This window comes from Thunnus albacares, chromosome 11, assembly GCF_914725855.1.
Source record: "Thunnus albacares chromosome 11, fThuAlb1.1, whole genome shotgun sequence".
In the NCBI taxonomy this organism is placed as follows: domain Eukaryota; kingdom Metazoa; phylum Chordata; class Actinopteri; order Scombriformes; family Scombridae; genus Thunnus; species Thunnus albacares.
This window is the reverse complement of record NC_058116.1, coordinates 28207759-28221408: the sequence shown is the minus strand read 5'-3', so window position 1 is coordinate 28221408 and position 13650 is coordinate 28207759. Positions and strand designations below refer to the sequence as shown.

Below are 13650 nucleotides of genomic sequence, written 5' to 3'. Positions count from 1 at the left end.
AGTTTCAGCTGTACTTTGGGTTTAATGCTAATTAGCAAATTGGTGAACTAAGACAGTGAAAATGGTAAAAAAAAAAAAAATTACCCTTTTAATATCATGTTAACATTGTCATTGCGATAATGTTTCCATTAACATTTAACTCAAAGCACCACTCTGCCTACAGCCTCACAGAGCCGCTAGTGTGGCTGTAGACTCTTATTCTTGTAATTCTCACATATATGAACTGGCCTCAATAATCAAGTATTGTCCAGGCTGTAATATGTCACAGTGAATCTGGATATTGCTGTGATAGTAAAACTGAGTGGGTATTTTGTAGGGTAGAGATACTGTTACAGCACTGACCCCACTCAGTGATATAAGCAACAGAATCAGTGTGTATGTGTATACATCTTTATACACCGTGTGGGCAAAGCTAAGATCAAACACGGTGCTTCATTAATTTGATTCTTTCCTATGAGGCCTTAACCCCCCCCCCCCCCCCCCCCCCCCCCCCCCATCTAGGAGTCTGAACCAACAAACGGGGCTCTACTTTATAACCCTCCTACCACCAATTTTCCACAACTCATCTTCCATCTAAGACGTATTTGATACTCTAAACATCCACATCAAGGGACGGGAATTAAAGCACATCATCATTCCTTTCCCTCCCAGTGCCACAGATCCCTACAGCCACCCCTCTTCAAAAGGGACATGAATTAAAGAAGAAATAGATTCACTAACCTTCATGGATAGGCTACAGCAGCGGTTGTATTATTCATAGCACTGGTTTGATACAATAAAGCTGCAGTAAAGGGAGGTGCATCCTCTCGCAGGTTACGATAGATTCAGGTGGTAGGGGCTGTTGTACAGTCTCTAGTAAACTAAAGGATGTTGGGAATAGTCTTATTTCAACAGAAGAACTGGGTTTTAGCACTGTTGTACTGAGACAGCTCTTTATGTGATCAGTGATCAATCTGAGGCTGACCAGGATTCTAGTTCTTTTCTTTATCTAATGAAACAAAAGTGCAATATTAAGATTAAGGTTAACATTATTACTATCCCAGAGGGGAATTGGTTTGCAGTGTGTGCACAAAAATATAACATACACAATAAAAACACACACACTAAGAAGAAAGAGAAACAATCAGCAGGCAGTCCAAGACATAGTCCACACATTGCAAACATCCTTAGTAAACTACACAGCAGAGCTTATTATGTACAAAGATTCAAAGTTGTGCTGCATCCTGTTTGTGTGTTAAAGAGTGCAATGGCTGATGGGATAATAAAGGAATTTGTTGCTCTGTTACAACTGCGAGCCCAAAGATGTTACCCTGATAGGAGTGACTGAAGCTCACCAAACAAGGGGTTTTCAGTTTTTGAGAGGGAACGTGTTTTGCAGACGTCACTAAGATCATCTTGCTTAGTGCCTATTATTTTGCTGGTAAAATTCACAGTTTTTCTGGGCAGTGTTATCATTACCATCAGAGGATGCAGAATGTCATAAAAGTCTCAATAAAATACTGACATAAAAAAAAAGGTATGAATGGTATAATTAAGGTATGTTATTTTTGACTTAATGTTTGAACTTGTTTTAAAAGGTCCCATTAACTGGAATGATCTGCATCAATTTACTAAAAACTCAATTAAAATCACTGCATCAGTGATGCCATATTTTGTAACCAGCTTCATTTTAAACTTTATTTTAGTTTGGGTACTGTAAGTCCCACCTTTGGGTAAGGGTACTCCTTCCCCCTGGGGTAGAGAGAGCCTGTGAAGCGAGGCAGGAGCATGTTAGGGACCAGGGAGTCGTTGATGGTGAGGTAGGCCAGTCTGGAGCTGTCTGGTGACCACCAGTGAGCCACTTGAGTGTGCAACACCTCCTCTGGAAAACCAAGAGAAGAGAGTGTGACTCAAGCTTATTAACTGCAACATTTTATTTGCTTCCTTGTTTATGTATGTTTTTATTATCAATTTAACTTTAGGTCATCAGTTTGTAGGATGAATAAGGATAGGATGGATAGTTAATATGTAAAGTAATGGCTGGTTAAATAATGAGCTAAGTGAATGATTGACAGTTGATTGATTGATTTATGCAAATAATATGTACTGCTCAGAATGTGATGTACACGATGTGCCAAGTGAAAACATGACCCACAGTAACCCCTAACATACATCAACCATCACTCAATGCACTTTTAAAGGATACTTTAAAAGTGCTGCTATAAACATTTAAAGGTAATGTACCATACCTTCATATAATAGTATGACAATTATAACTATAGTATAATAATTCATATAATAGTAAAATGTGCATTACAAAGCCTTAACAGCAGCACACATTCCAAGGAGACAAGACTCACAAAGGCAGATTTATCAGACTTCAGCAGTAAAGCACAACAGAGAAAGTACATTGCATTTTAAAATCATACATTTCCAGATACATGTTGTATGTGATTCATGACCTACCACCTCAGGTTTCAAACTATTTGGTAAAGCTCGCGGTCGGATAATAGTCAAAATTCACACAGCCGCTAGACGTCCTTGTCAAGTAAACATATATTTAGCTTGTATAATGCATTTGAGCAAATGTCACATGCTGTGGTTTTCTTGCAGAATGCCAGATATTGAATACTTCTTTTCAGCTAGATTCATTCAAGGTTTTTCTTACCCTCATACAGCCAGTCTCCGATGCCGTTAAAGATGATCCCCTCCTGTCCAGAAGACGTGAGCCTCCACGAGCTGCTCTGAACATCCGTTTGGTAGTAAATGTTGTTTTCAAATATGTATATCTGGTAGGATAAAAAGAAAATATATAGGTTTTGATTTGAAAACAAAGCCTCCAAACATAATAAATACTGTATAAGAATATATATATAGTTAATTCCATATACACACACACACAGTACGCACTTAAGAACATGTATACACCTACACACTACATAATCGCAAGGCAATATGCAAAGCAACACTGATAGATAACATCAGCTCATTTAAACATTTCCACTATAGTTCAGACTGCATTTAAAGATTACACATAGAAATTTCAAATATTTACATTTCTGCAACCTACAAGATTTTTTCCACTAGTCTTGAAATGACAGCACTATTATTATTATTATTATTATTATTATTATTATTATTATTATTATTATTATTATTATTATTATTATAGGACTGAGGTGATATAACAAATTGAGAAATCCTGGTCAGCTGGTTGCACATGCTAACATGCTAATTGATAAAACATATTGCGGAGTGGCTCATCACTAATGTAACACAGACAAATATGCAGGAGTGCTCATGAGTAATGAACACTGCTACTGTCAGCAGTGCTTCAAGGGCTTCTGGGAGAACAGGTTCCTCTAAGGAAACGTATAAATACTGAGGAAATGTGATAAATATGCTATCAAATGGTTAATTACTTTCATTGTCTACACTGGAGAAAATAATGGACTAATTACTCAGTGCAATTATTCAGAGGGGATGCTATGAATTCAATGAATTATACATAACATAATGACATTAAATTAAATATTGATTTTCACCTTTCTGCATGTAGCAGGTCCTCTCCATTTTAAATGACAAGAGTCAGAATTGAATCTAAAGTGCAGTTGTTCAGGGCTGGAAATAATTATTATTTTCATTGCCATTAATCTGCTCTCCCTTCATCATTTCATTTTTCAGTCTATAAAATGGCAGTAAAGCAACAATTTCCCTCTAACCAAGTATGTATTTGATTCATTCAAACAACAACAGCCCAAAGCCCACAGATATTACATTATATCATAATTACAGTCATGTACAACAGAGAAAAGCTGGACCCAGATAATATTTGTGGTCTTTACAGGAAAAAATACTCACTCAGTTATTTAAATTGTTGCAGATTATTTTTTGTCAATTAACAAACTGAACAACTAAGCTCTACAGTTGTTCCTTGACTTTGTAAATATTCCTTGCAAAGGTAAAATTCCTGATACCTTTGTAAATATTTCCTACATATGCACAAATGTAAATCAAAGTTTTGAAATGTGTGACGGGACTAAAACGAGCTTTAAAATGAAGCATAATCCCACATTTCCAAAGCATTACTTTTGGATGATTTGTGCATTTTCATATTTTGAAACTGTAGCTGTATTATTAATTTACACACATACAGTATATTATATATAATGTGCCTTCTTATGTGGATATTATTCATGTTTTTGTTCAACTCAGTGCTGTAGAAAAACTAATATTTACTGAGACAAGAAGAATTATGGGCCAACATGAACTGTGCTTATGAAGAGATATTTATTATGTGGATTTTCTTGGCAGAATCAGCAACTACAGACTGAATAAAATAAAGATTCTGTAGGTAATGTGTAAATTATATTCAGGTTATGTTGTTGTTTACTGATTTGCTTGGGTGATTAAGAGAAAATATGTAAATAAAAACATCTCACTCATAAAAACTACATTTTAATCTGTGGTTAAATTATCCAATACTGTTTCATGGAGTAAATGATGGAAAATTCAACCCTCAACTGTTCGAGTCACCTTGATTTGTCTCATTAAAAACGACTTACCAGCTGCTGACCATGAACGCCCCACGAGGCAAACTGGAGGACTGAATCCGACACCTCTGGAGGATTCAACTCTCGTACCTCTCTGGTCCAAGGACATTGACAGAGTTTTACACATCAGAGCAGCTTTTACATCAGCTTTCAAATCTCAGAACAGATACGATCGCTGTAAATTTACAGTCAGTTCAAGTCATTTTGAGTTAAACTGCATCTAAAGTGACTTTAACTACAAACATGCTGTGAATTCTTCCACATATGATGGTTTACGGTCATATAACTGAACTGTCATAGATCTCATACAAATCTTAAAAAAAAAAAAATGTTCAAGTTGTATGTGACAGACCTGGTTACAGGACCAGTGACCATGAAATTAAAAAGAAGCTTTTTCATCAGGTAAGTTTTGATTGATGATTTATGTTGATTTTTTTTTTTTGTTTACTCACCTTGTATACAAGTTGTAGATCAGGTATGATGCCAAGAAAGAGTGCTGGTACACCTAAAAACCCAAACACAAGGAAACAAGTTCAAGTTGAACTTCAATAAATACATTATCAGTGCTTGTTCAAGTAAAAAGAAAAAAAAAGATATATATGATAACAATATGCAAGACATACAATTCAAAACATTCTAAAAGTTATTTAGTGATTATATTTTGTGATGTATTTCAAAAATGTGAAAAACAGATAATTGGTAGGAATTTTTGTCACTTCTAATTGTTTCCTTTTTCTCGTTTGGGACAAATTTGTATAAATTAAAGAGTGCAAATTCTTATGAACAATTGGATTATGGTTGGATTTTTGAATAAACGCGTGTATATCTTGGAAACTTTGGTGGTTAGTTTGATCACTAAAAGACACAACACTTAATGAAGAGCATTTTGCAGCTGTTGTAAGACATATTTCATCTCATTTAATGGAAGCTAGCATGTCTTTGTGCTAAATTAGGCTAAAATGTTCTGGACCAAATTATCTAATTTACTGAACACAGATAAAAACAGACAGAAAACAAGTATATTTCACAAAATGTCTGAGTATTCCTTTAACTTCTGGTTGCAGCCTGACTGCTGTAAGTACACTATATTTAAATATTTTATCTTAGTAAAAAATCTATCATTATAAATTATAAAGAATTTTAAACTGTGTCTGAATGTTCAATTGAATTATTCATATTAGAATAAAAAATTTTAAATTCAAAACAGATAATCTACTACTAATTTGCTGTGCAAAAACTCCAACTAAAACCTTGTTGAAAATAAAAACAAGCTAGATATGTAGTTTGTTTTGATTTGTTTATACTGTATAATTTGAGATTATGGTTAATATTAAGTCATTATTTATCATATATATCAGTATTATATTTTGCAAGTACCTGAGAGCCAAACTCAAGAGATTCAAGAGCTTTTATTGGAACACAGTGGCAACACTGAAGGCAGAGAAATTTGGCTTCTTCAAGCTCAAGTTCCAATTCAAGTATACAGTATGATACATATTTACAATCATTTGAAAAAAAGAAGAGGGAAGAGAAAGAGAAGAGAAGGATAAGAGAGACAAATCAGTGTTGACATTGTGGAGGACTACAAGTATCTGAGAGTGTACATTAATAACAAACACTGAAGCCCTCTCAGGGCCAGAGACGTCTCTTCTTTCTGAGGAGGCTGAGGTCCTTCAGCATCTGCCAGACAACTCTGAGGATGTCTTAGAGTGTTGTTTTATGAGTATGTGGTGGCCACTGCTCTCCCGTTTGTTATTGTGTGCTGGGGCAGCAGGTCGAGGGTAGCAGACTCAACAAACTGATCCTCAAGGCCAGTGACATTGTGGGGGTGGAGCTGGACTCTCTTAGTGGTGGTGTCAGACAGGAGGATGCTGTCCAAGTTACGTGTCATCTTGGACAATGTCTCCTACCCAATCTATGATGTGCTGGTCAAGCACAGGAGTACATTCAGTGCGAGACTCATTCCATCAAGATGCACCACAGGAAGTCATTCCTGCCTGTGGCCATCAAACTTTTCAACTCCGCCCTCAGAGCGTCAGACACTCTGAGTCAATACTAACCCCTTCAGCTGACCACTTCACCTCCAGTCTGCTGGATGTGCCTGATGGTAGCAGTGATGAGAGTCCATAGCTGGAGTGGTTGGGGTCCTTGATGATTTTTTAAATTTTCCTCATGCTCCTCTTGATGTAGAGGTCCTGCATGGGTAGCAGTTCAGACTTGGTGATGTTCTAAGCAGCTCTGATGACTCTCTGCAGGGGCTTCGCAGTCCTGCTTGGAGCTGCTCCCATACTAGGCCGTGATGCAGCCAGAGAGGACGCTCTCAACGGTGCATCTGTACAAGTTGCAGAGTATCCTCCTGTCCATGCCGAACCTCTTCAGTCTCCTGAGGAAGAAGAGTTTGCCATCCTCACCCCTAACTCAGGTGACCACTTCAAGTATGCTGATGTGGACCCCGAGGAACCTGAAGCTGCTGACTCTCTCCACAGGATGTAAGTAGGGGTGTGTGCTTCCTGTACCCTCCTGAAATCCAGAACCATCTCCTCCTTGGTCTTGCAGACACTGAGATGGAGGCTGTTGCTCTGATCAGGCCAGATCAGACCAGTGATCAGGCCGATGATGATGATGTCATCCGCAAACTTAACGACGGTGTTGAAGCTGTGTTTTGCCACATGGTCGGTGATGAAGAACAACAAACAAGTGCATTGTACTGTTAATATTATTTCCATTCTGTGGTGCCACATTTTAAGCTACACTTCCCCATTTTTGAGCTTCTAATAATTTCCATTACTGGATGCGTGATGAAATGATCACATAATATCCACTCACAAAGCTTTTGTTGTATGATTCATTGAGATTATGGTTCAATACCTGAGTGTCTCCGCATGCCTATCAGCTGGAATATTAGCATAACAATATTACAGTAAGCTCACTCCAGACAAATACTCTAGAGCCACTTCATTCCCCTAAATAGAAGATCAATTGTGCACGATATGGTCTGCTTGGCTGATCTACTCCGCACCCTGCCTTCACTCCTAATTTGGACTTTCCTCTTCACTACACAAAAGAGAATTCTCCAGGAGGGAAAAAAAAAAAAAAATGAAATGGAGTTGTGACTTGACTCCTCTTCTTCTACTCCTTCACAAAAAGATGTCAACAGTATTCAGCAGACACCACTCATAGGTGACAGCTCTGTGATGAGTCCTTGATAAAGCTGTCAGCGATGGTTGACACATGAGAGGGGAGGATGTTTGGTGATGTGGGGAGAGTAACAGACTGTTTTAGACAGTAGAGGTGTGTTTAATTGTGGCATTCTCAGCAGACTGTGTTACAAGGCACTAGTTAATAATCCCTGAAATTTGCTTTATCCATTTTAGAATACCAAATGGGTGGTGTTTACCACATTCTCATGACAGTAACAGATGGCATTTAAATTTAAATACAACATGACACTTGGTGCTTTTCTCCTTATGCTGTTTACCTCACTTATCTGGTATCAGTATGACAGTTATAACAAATACTAAGAATCTGTGACTGTGGTTCAAATGTGGCATTGGAAGATTAAGATGGAGGACATGAGTAAACCATTAAAATATGTGTCTGGGAAATGGAAAAAAAGGTGTATGAATTATGTTCTAAATGTCAGAGTGCAGTGATATTTCCCTTAAAAGGGTAGGCACTAAAAATGGGAAGGAGCTCAAAAAATAGACATATTTAAAATTTCAGCTACAGTTTGACTCAAAAATGTGTTTTGATTATTGTTACATCAGATAGATGCTTGAACTATGACTAAGAATGATACATGTGCAGAGTTTGTTTTCACATTCATTTGCTAAAAGAAAAAAAGTTTCTCCGTTCACCCATAATCTGAATTTAGTTTGGAGCCAATCGTTGTCCAGTATTCAACTGGAGACTTGAAGCCTCCAGTGCACAAACACTGAGAATGGACTTTAAGAGACATCTTGTGTCCAGCAGGAAAATGTTTGAAATGAGATATATTTGCATATTCATAGATTCTGGGATTTTTAAATGAGGGAGAAGGAGATGCTATTTTATGGATTTTAACGAGATTAAAACTATTTAACTGTTATTTTGTGCAAAACTATTAGACAGAAATTATTATTCAAAGTAGAGCGTTTTATATACACATCTTAAAATCTGGAGGAGATGTCCAGTACTTGATCTCTAATGATGTTTCTGAATGAATCAAAAGAAATGGGTAAAAGTCACTTTCAGACACAGCATTCATGGTGTTGCGTTCTACAAATCCTTGTCAGTTTGTTGGTTACAGAAAAAAAAAAGGGCAAATTCAGCCCCCCTACCACCACCACAAACTGACGCCCGACACTTATTGCGCTCCAATGATGCGGTAAACATCAATCAATTATATGTTTTTGTTTCACCATTTCCACTCCCCTTCTATCTCCCCATAATTCTTGTTCCGTTCTGTCTAAATAAATGGAAGAGAAGCTGACTCATTTACCGTGACAATAACAAAAAAAGCAGTATGGCAGAGGGTGGCAGCTATTGCAGGGGTGCCAGGTATGTAATGTATATTTTTAAATGCACAATGGCTAGCTGTGGTAGCCATTTAATAATACTAAATCATGTTTATTTGCTACACAAGCCCATGACAACATAACTACATCAACAAGTGCTTGAGCAACACTTCAACAGCGACTCGGCAAAATGGTCACTCTTGGCCATTTTGTAGCTATGTCGCTTGTAGTATGAACATCCCATTATAGTTTATTGATTCTGGCTACACATTAAGTTTCCTGCAACTAACAAAATATTAGATTGATTACAGAACATTCTTATTATTAAGCTCAGCAGTTACTGACACTTTGTTAAGTGTTTAAACAGGACCTGATTTCTTATTTCCACTTTTCGGAGGCATTTTTGCCTAAATTTTGTTTGATAAAATGTTGTCATGTCTGAGGAATGATTGCAAATGAGCTAAAAAAACACCTTAAAACAATGCCTGAAATTTAAATATATCTTATTTACTGACATTCATTTGACATGGACATCACAATAGCATTGGAACTGCAACATACAATTATGCATAGGCACCAGATGCACTTTGTTTAGTGTTTGTAGCGAAACACTAAATCTCCAACTGACTAATGCTAGTTTTGTCCATGATAGAAAAATCCATGTATTAGTTAAGTAAGTATGGTCATATGTATGTATATATTTGGCAGCAGGGCCTTGAGGGGAACACTATGATAGTCATATGGACATCATGGTCATCATGTGGAAGGGAAAGCTCTGTAAAGCTTTGTCTAGGTCTGTTAGAAGGAATCTGTAAACAACTAAAGGTGCCTCCCAAGGGCATCAAGGCCGTCAATATATACTAGTGACCTTCCTTTGTCTTGTCAGAATTCTTCACGGAGACTGCGGACTCTCCGTGTCTGCAACATATGTTCTGTTTGAATTAAAGAGACGCTTGACTTCAAACAACCTCAGTCTATTGATAATTTATCCATCAGTTCAGTAAAGATTTTTTTAATTCCATGATGTTTGAAACATATAAACTATAAATACTAACCAATTAAGATTCACCACTGTTCATCATCAACTCTACAACTGCTGTGCAGCTAGCCGACAACGCATGTACAGTTTAAAGTTGGCGATTGCCACTTTCATCAAGTCAGGTATCCCCAATATCCATCTCTTTCACTTTTTATCAAAAAAACCTGTTAACATTATGTTGATCGTTTGAGATTGGTACAAATATTGGTTGGGTTAGGGTTATTTAGGATTAGGTTACATGGGTTGTGTTCAAATCTCATTTGTCGGAGCTCAAATTTTTGTAGAAGACAGAAGATACATAACACTCAGCATAATTCTCAAGTAATATGTGATAATTGAGACTTTGGCCTTTGAAGGCATCATTCAAAATGTTTTGTGCCTATTCCCCTTACTGTTGTAGCGCAACAGTCAAGGTAGTATACTTTTTTCACACACTGATCAGCTAGTCAGTTTAAGTTTAGGAATTTACATAGGAAGCTGTTTTTTTTTAGATTTTACACCAGCAAGCACAATACAGTTTGCTTGTTGTGACAGATCTTGATCAGTGTGGGGGAATTTACCTGTGCTACCATACAGTATGTTTATGCTTTGCTTATGTGATATATGTGATGTTAGGGTTTATTTAAGATTTATCTAACATGTTTCAGAAGGCATGGAACAAACACACGTTGCTTTCTCCTTAGTTGTGGCTCCTGGTTCTTTTTGATAAGAACCTAAAGCCACTTTCAAGGCCCCCTAGTGCCAGTCTTTGATATGAGAGTAGACAGAGTCTTTCTGTAAGGCAGAAAAGATGTCCTCCACCCTGACCTGATTTTATGTGTGATGCTTTTCTCCATGTCATCATGCTAATAAAGAAGTGCTCGTGTAAACCGATCTGAGTCCAAGACCAGAGAGTTTGTTTCTTCACGGTTCACCACCAAAGCATTTATTCATCAATCAGTCCGTGAAGTTCTGAGATGTTTGAGAGTCCTTAATTGACCATATAATGATGTGAAAAGCAAGAAGAATGTGGATACAGCTGCAATAATCAGCACCTCAATAAAAAAGAATGCCCTTTGAAATCTGTAGAGAAGTCTACCGACCGTAAAAAAAACAGAATAAGACCTATGAAAACCTTTGACGCAGAGCCAGTATGATTATGATAAATTCATAAGACAACGTGAGACAGTGGTGCAGGGGCAGGCCATTACTCTCCATAGATTCAGGTTGTCACTTTGATGATGAACACATCTGCTCCGTCCATCTAGGGAGGAGATAGCACCTCCAAACTCTGCTTTCTCAATCCCATCAGCCACACAGAGCTCATTATCAAGCCTGCTTAGTTCACTGGCACCCAGAGGTTCCAGCAACCATGGAATTATAAAATGTACCAGCAGGGAAGATACGTAGTGTGCTTTGCAAAAAGACATTTCTGTGATATTGGACACAGGAGCAGCAAATGGGTTTCTAATGTGATAAACGAACGGTGTTACATTCCCTGTTATAACTACTTGCGTGAAACATAAAAGCCTCATACAGTTTCTTCAGCACAACAAAGTCACAGCTGCCAGTCTCTTTTCTCGCAAAACCAATGGGGAGTTGTGGAGAACAGGGCACATGGGATGAAGGTACACTTATGTGACCAACACTAAATATCCCTTTATTTACTGCATCTCGTACTTGTTTCTGCCAGTACGCAGTCAGCATGAAACTGTAGTCCTCCAGGGCTGAAGTCAGAGTGGGCAGATTCCCTGTGACATTTATTTATATAAATCAAGTCACTTATTCAATGAGTTGTATCTACTAGAAAACAAAAGGGAAGCAAATTATTATGAAAATCATCAATTAAGCAGAGATTTTATTGTAATTGTGATTTTAAACTCTGATAATCCTCCTTGAAGCACATTAATGCATTCATTCATCTGCATTAATTTGCTCATGAAGAGGATTATAGCAGAATGCACTTCTAGGCGTATTATTTTACATGGGCTGTCCCAATTACATTAAATACAGAAATATTGATGTTGCCAAATCTACGCACTGTCTGCTATTTTTCTTTAAATCATAGCTATATAAAATCACTGCTTTAATGTATATATACACATAATATTTTACAAAGTTTGGTACTAATTTGCAATGTATTCGAACTAAGTGAAGTGTAGCAATGTTTCTGTATTGTCTAGAGAAAATACTGAAGGAGCTTGAGAGCTGAGATCACATTCAAATAAAGTGATGATTAATTAGGACTACAGTATATGTCATCACCACAAATGCACTGTGGGACTGTGCAGAATACATTATTTAAAGCTGATTCAGAACTCCACTGATGTAAGAAGTTCTTCAATTATTAACTTGCTGCTGGCTTAGTTTCCAGGAATGTTGTTAACCTGATTATTCAAGTAACCCAGTTTTAGGTTGTTAGTAGTATGTGATGGCAACATGGACAGTCCATCTCATTCAAACATGAATAACAACAGGCTCTTTGGGACTGGTGGCTTCCCACTCCTTTTCTGATTCTATGTCCTCTCTGCTGTCTTGTCCCAGCTCATACTGTTACTTAATATTGCAGTTTTTTATGTTAGTTTTTAATGAAAATATCTGCAAATATTGAAATATCTGCAAATATTGATCCTGAATGTATCTGCAAAATGTAACTGATGATTCTTTTCATTGATTAATCTGGGGATTATTTTCTCAATCGACTGGTTAGTCGTTTTGTTAATATCAGTAAATATTGAAAAATTGCTATTATTCTTTCCCACAGCCTGACAGAGGTGATGTCTTCAAATATCTATTTTTGTGTCCAGTCCAAAGATATTCCATTTACTATCAATGTATTACTAACAAGAGCATCACATTCTCACATTTGAGAAACCGGAACCAGCAAATGTTTGGTATTTTTGCTTTAAAAGATTATAAAAACGATTAATCAACTAATTGTTGTAGCTCTACTCAAAATCACGTGCTTGAATCTCAAGATAGTACTAGTTTACATTTTCAATATTTAATAAAAATCTCACTCTCTCTCACCTAACCAAAGTGCTTTGTAGCCTGAATTTAACAAGTGATCACTCTCCATTTTACAGATGGTAGCTAACAAATGCCCTCTCTGTCCTGCAATGTTAATGACTTTTCCAGGATTGTGTGCACAGCCTGTTTCTATCTTTAGATTCACACCTTACAGGCCACAGTCCCTTATCTCTGCTGCATGGCTGGATCACATATCTCAACTGTGATGAGATTAACACAGAGGACAGAAAGAGTTACTGATAGGCTTGATATAGGATATAGAATAGTGGATATTTTGTATAACATTTTGAAATCCAGCTGCAGTAATCAATCAGAACATCATAAAATATGCATTAACTGGACAGAAGACATTGTAAAATTCCACAAAAAAGCTAAAATGTATTGTGTGCAGTCACTGAATGGTTTGATGAGTATGAAAATGATGTGAATCATATGCTATGGCCTTCGTAGTCATCAGATCTCAACCCAATTGAACACCTATGGGAGATTTAGGATTGACATGTTAGACAGCGCTATCCATCACCATCATCAAGACGTTAAATGAGGGAATATCTTTTTGAAGAATGGTGTTCCT

At 37.1% G+C, this 13650-nt stretch overlaps 1 protein-coding gene across 4 annotated transcripts in view; it reads right to left on the bottom strand.

Annotated features, from left to right (window-relative positions):
- LOC122992021 (inactive dipeptidyl peptidase 10-like) overlaps nucleotides 1–13650 on the bottom strand; it is a 49400-nt gene that overhangs the window by 19429 nt on the left and 16321 nt on the right. For all 4 annotated transcript variants that reach the window (XR_006405964.1, XM_044365545.1, XM_044365546.1 and 1 more), the window contains exons 2-5: nucleotides 4985–5037; nucleotides 4545–4626; nucleotides 2648–2768; nucleotides 1707–1861 (exon numbers count right to left, since the gene is read on the bottom strand). Coding sequence is in view for 3 of the 4 variants with exons in the window: in XM_044365545.1 (XP_044221480.1) it covers nucleotides 1707–1861; nucleotides 2648–2768; nucleotides 4545–4626; nucleotides 4985–5037 (411 nt within the window). In the remaining variant the exon portion in view is untranslated. The remainder of the gene's footprint in view (nucleotides 1–1706; nucleotides 1862–2647; nucleotides 2769–4544; nucleotides 4627–4984; nucleotides 5038–13650) is intronic.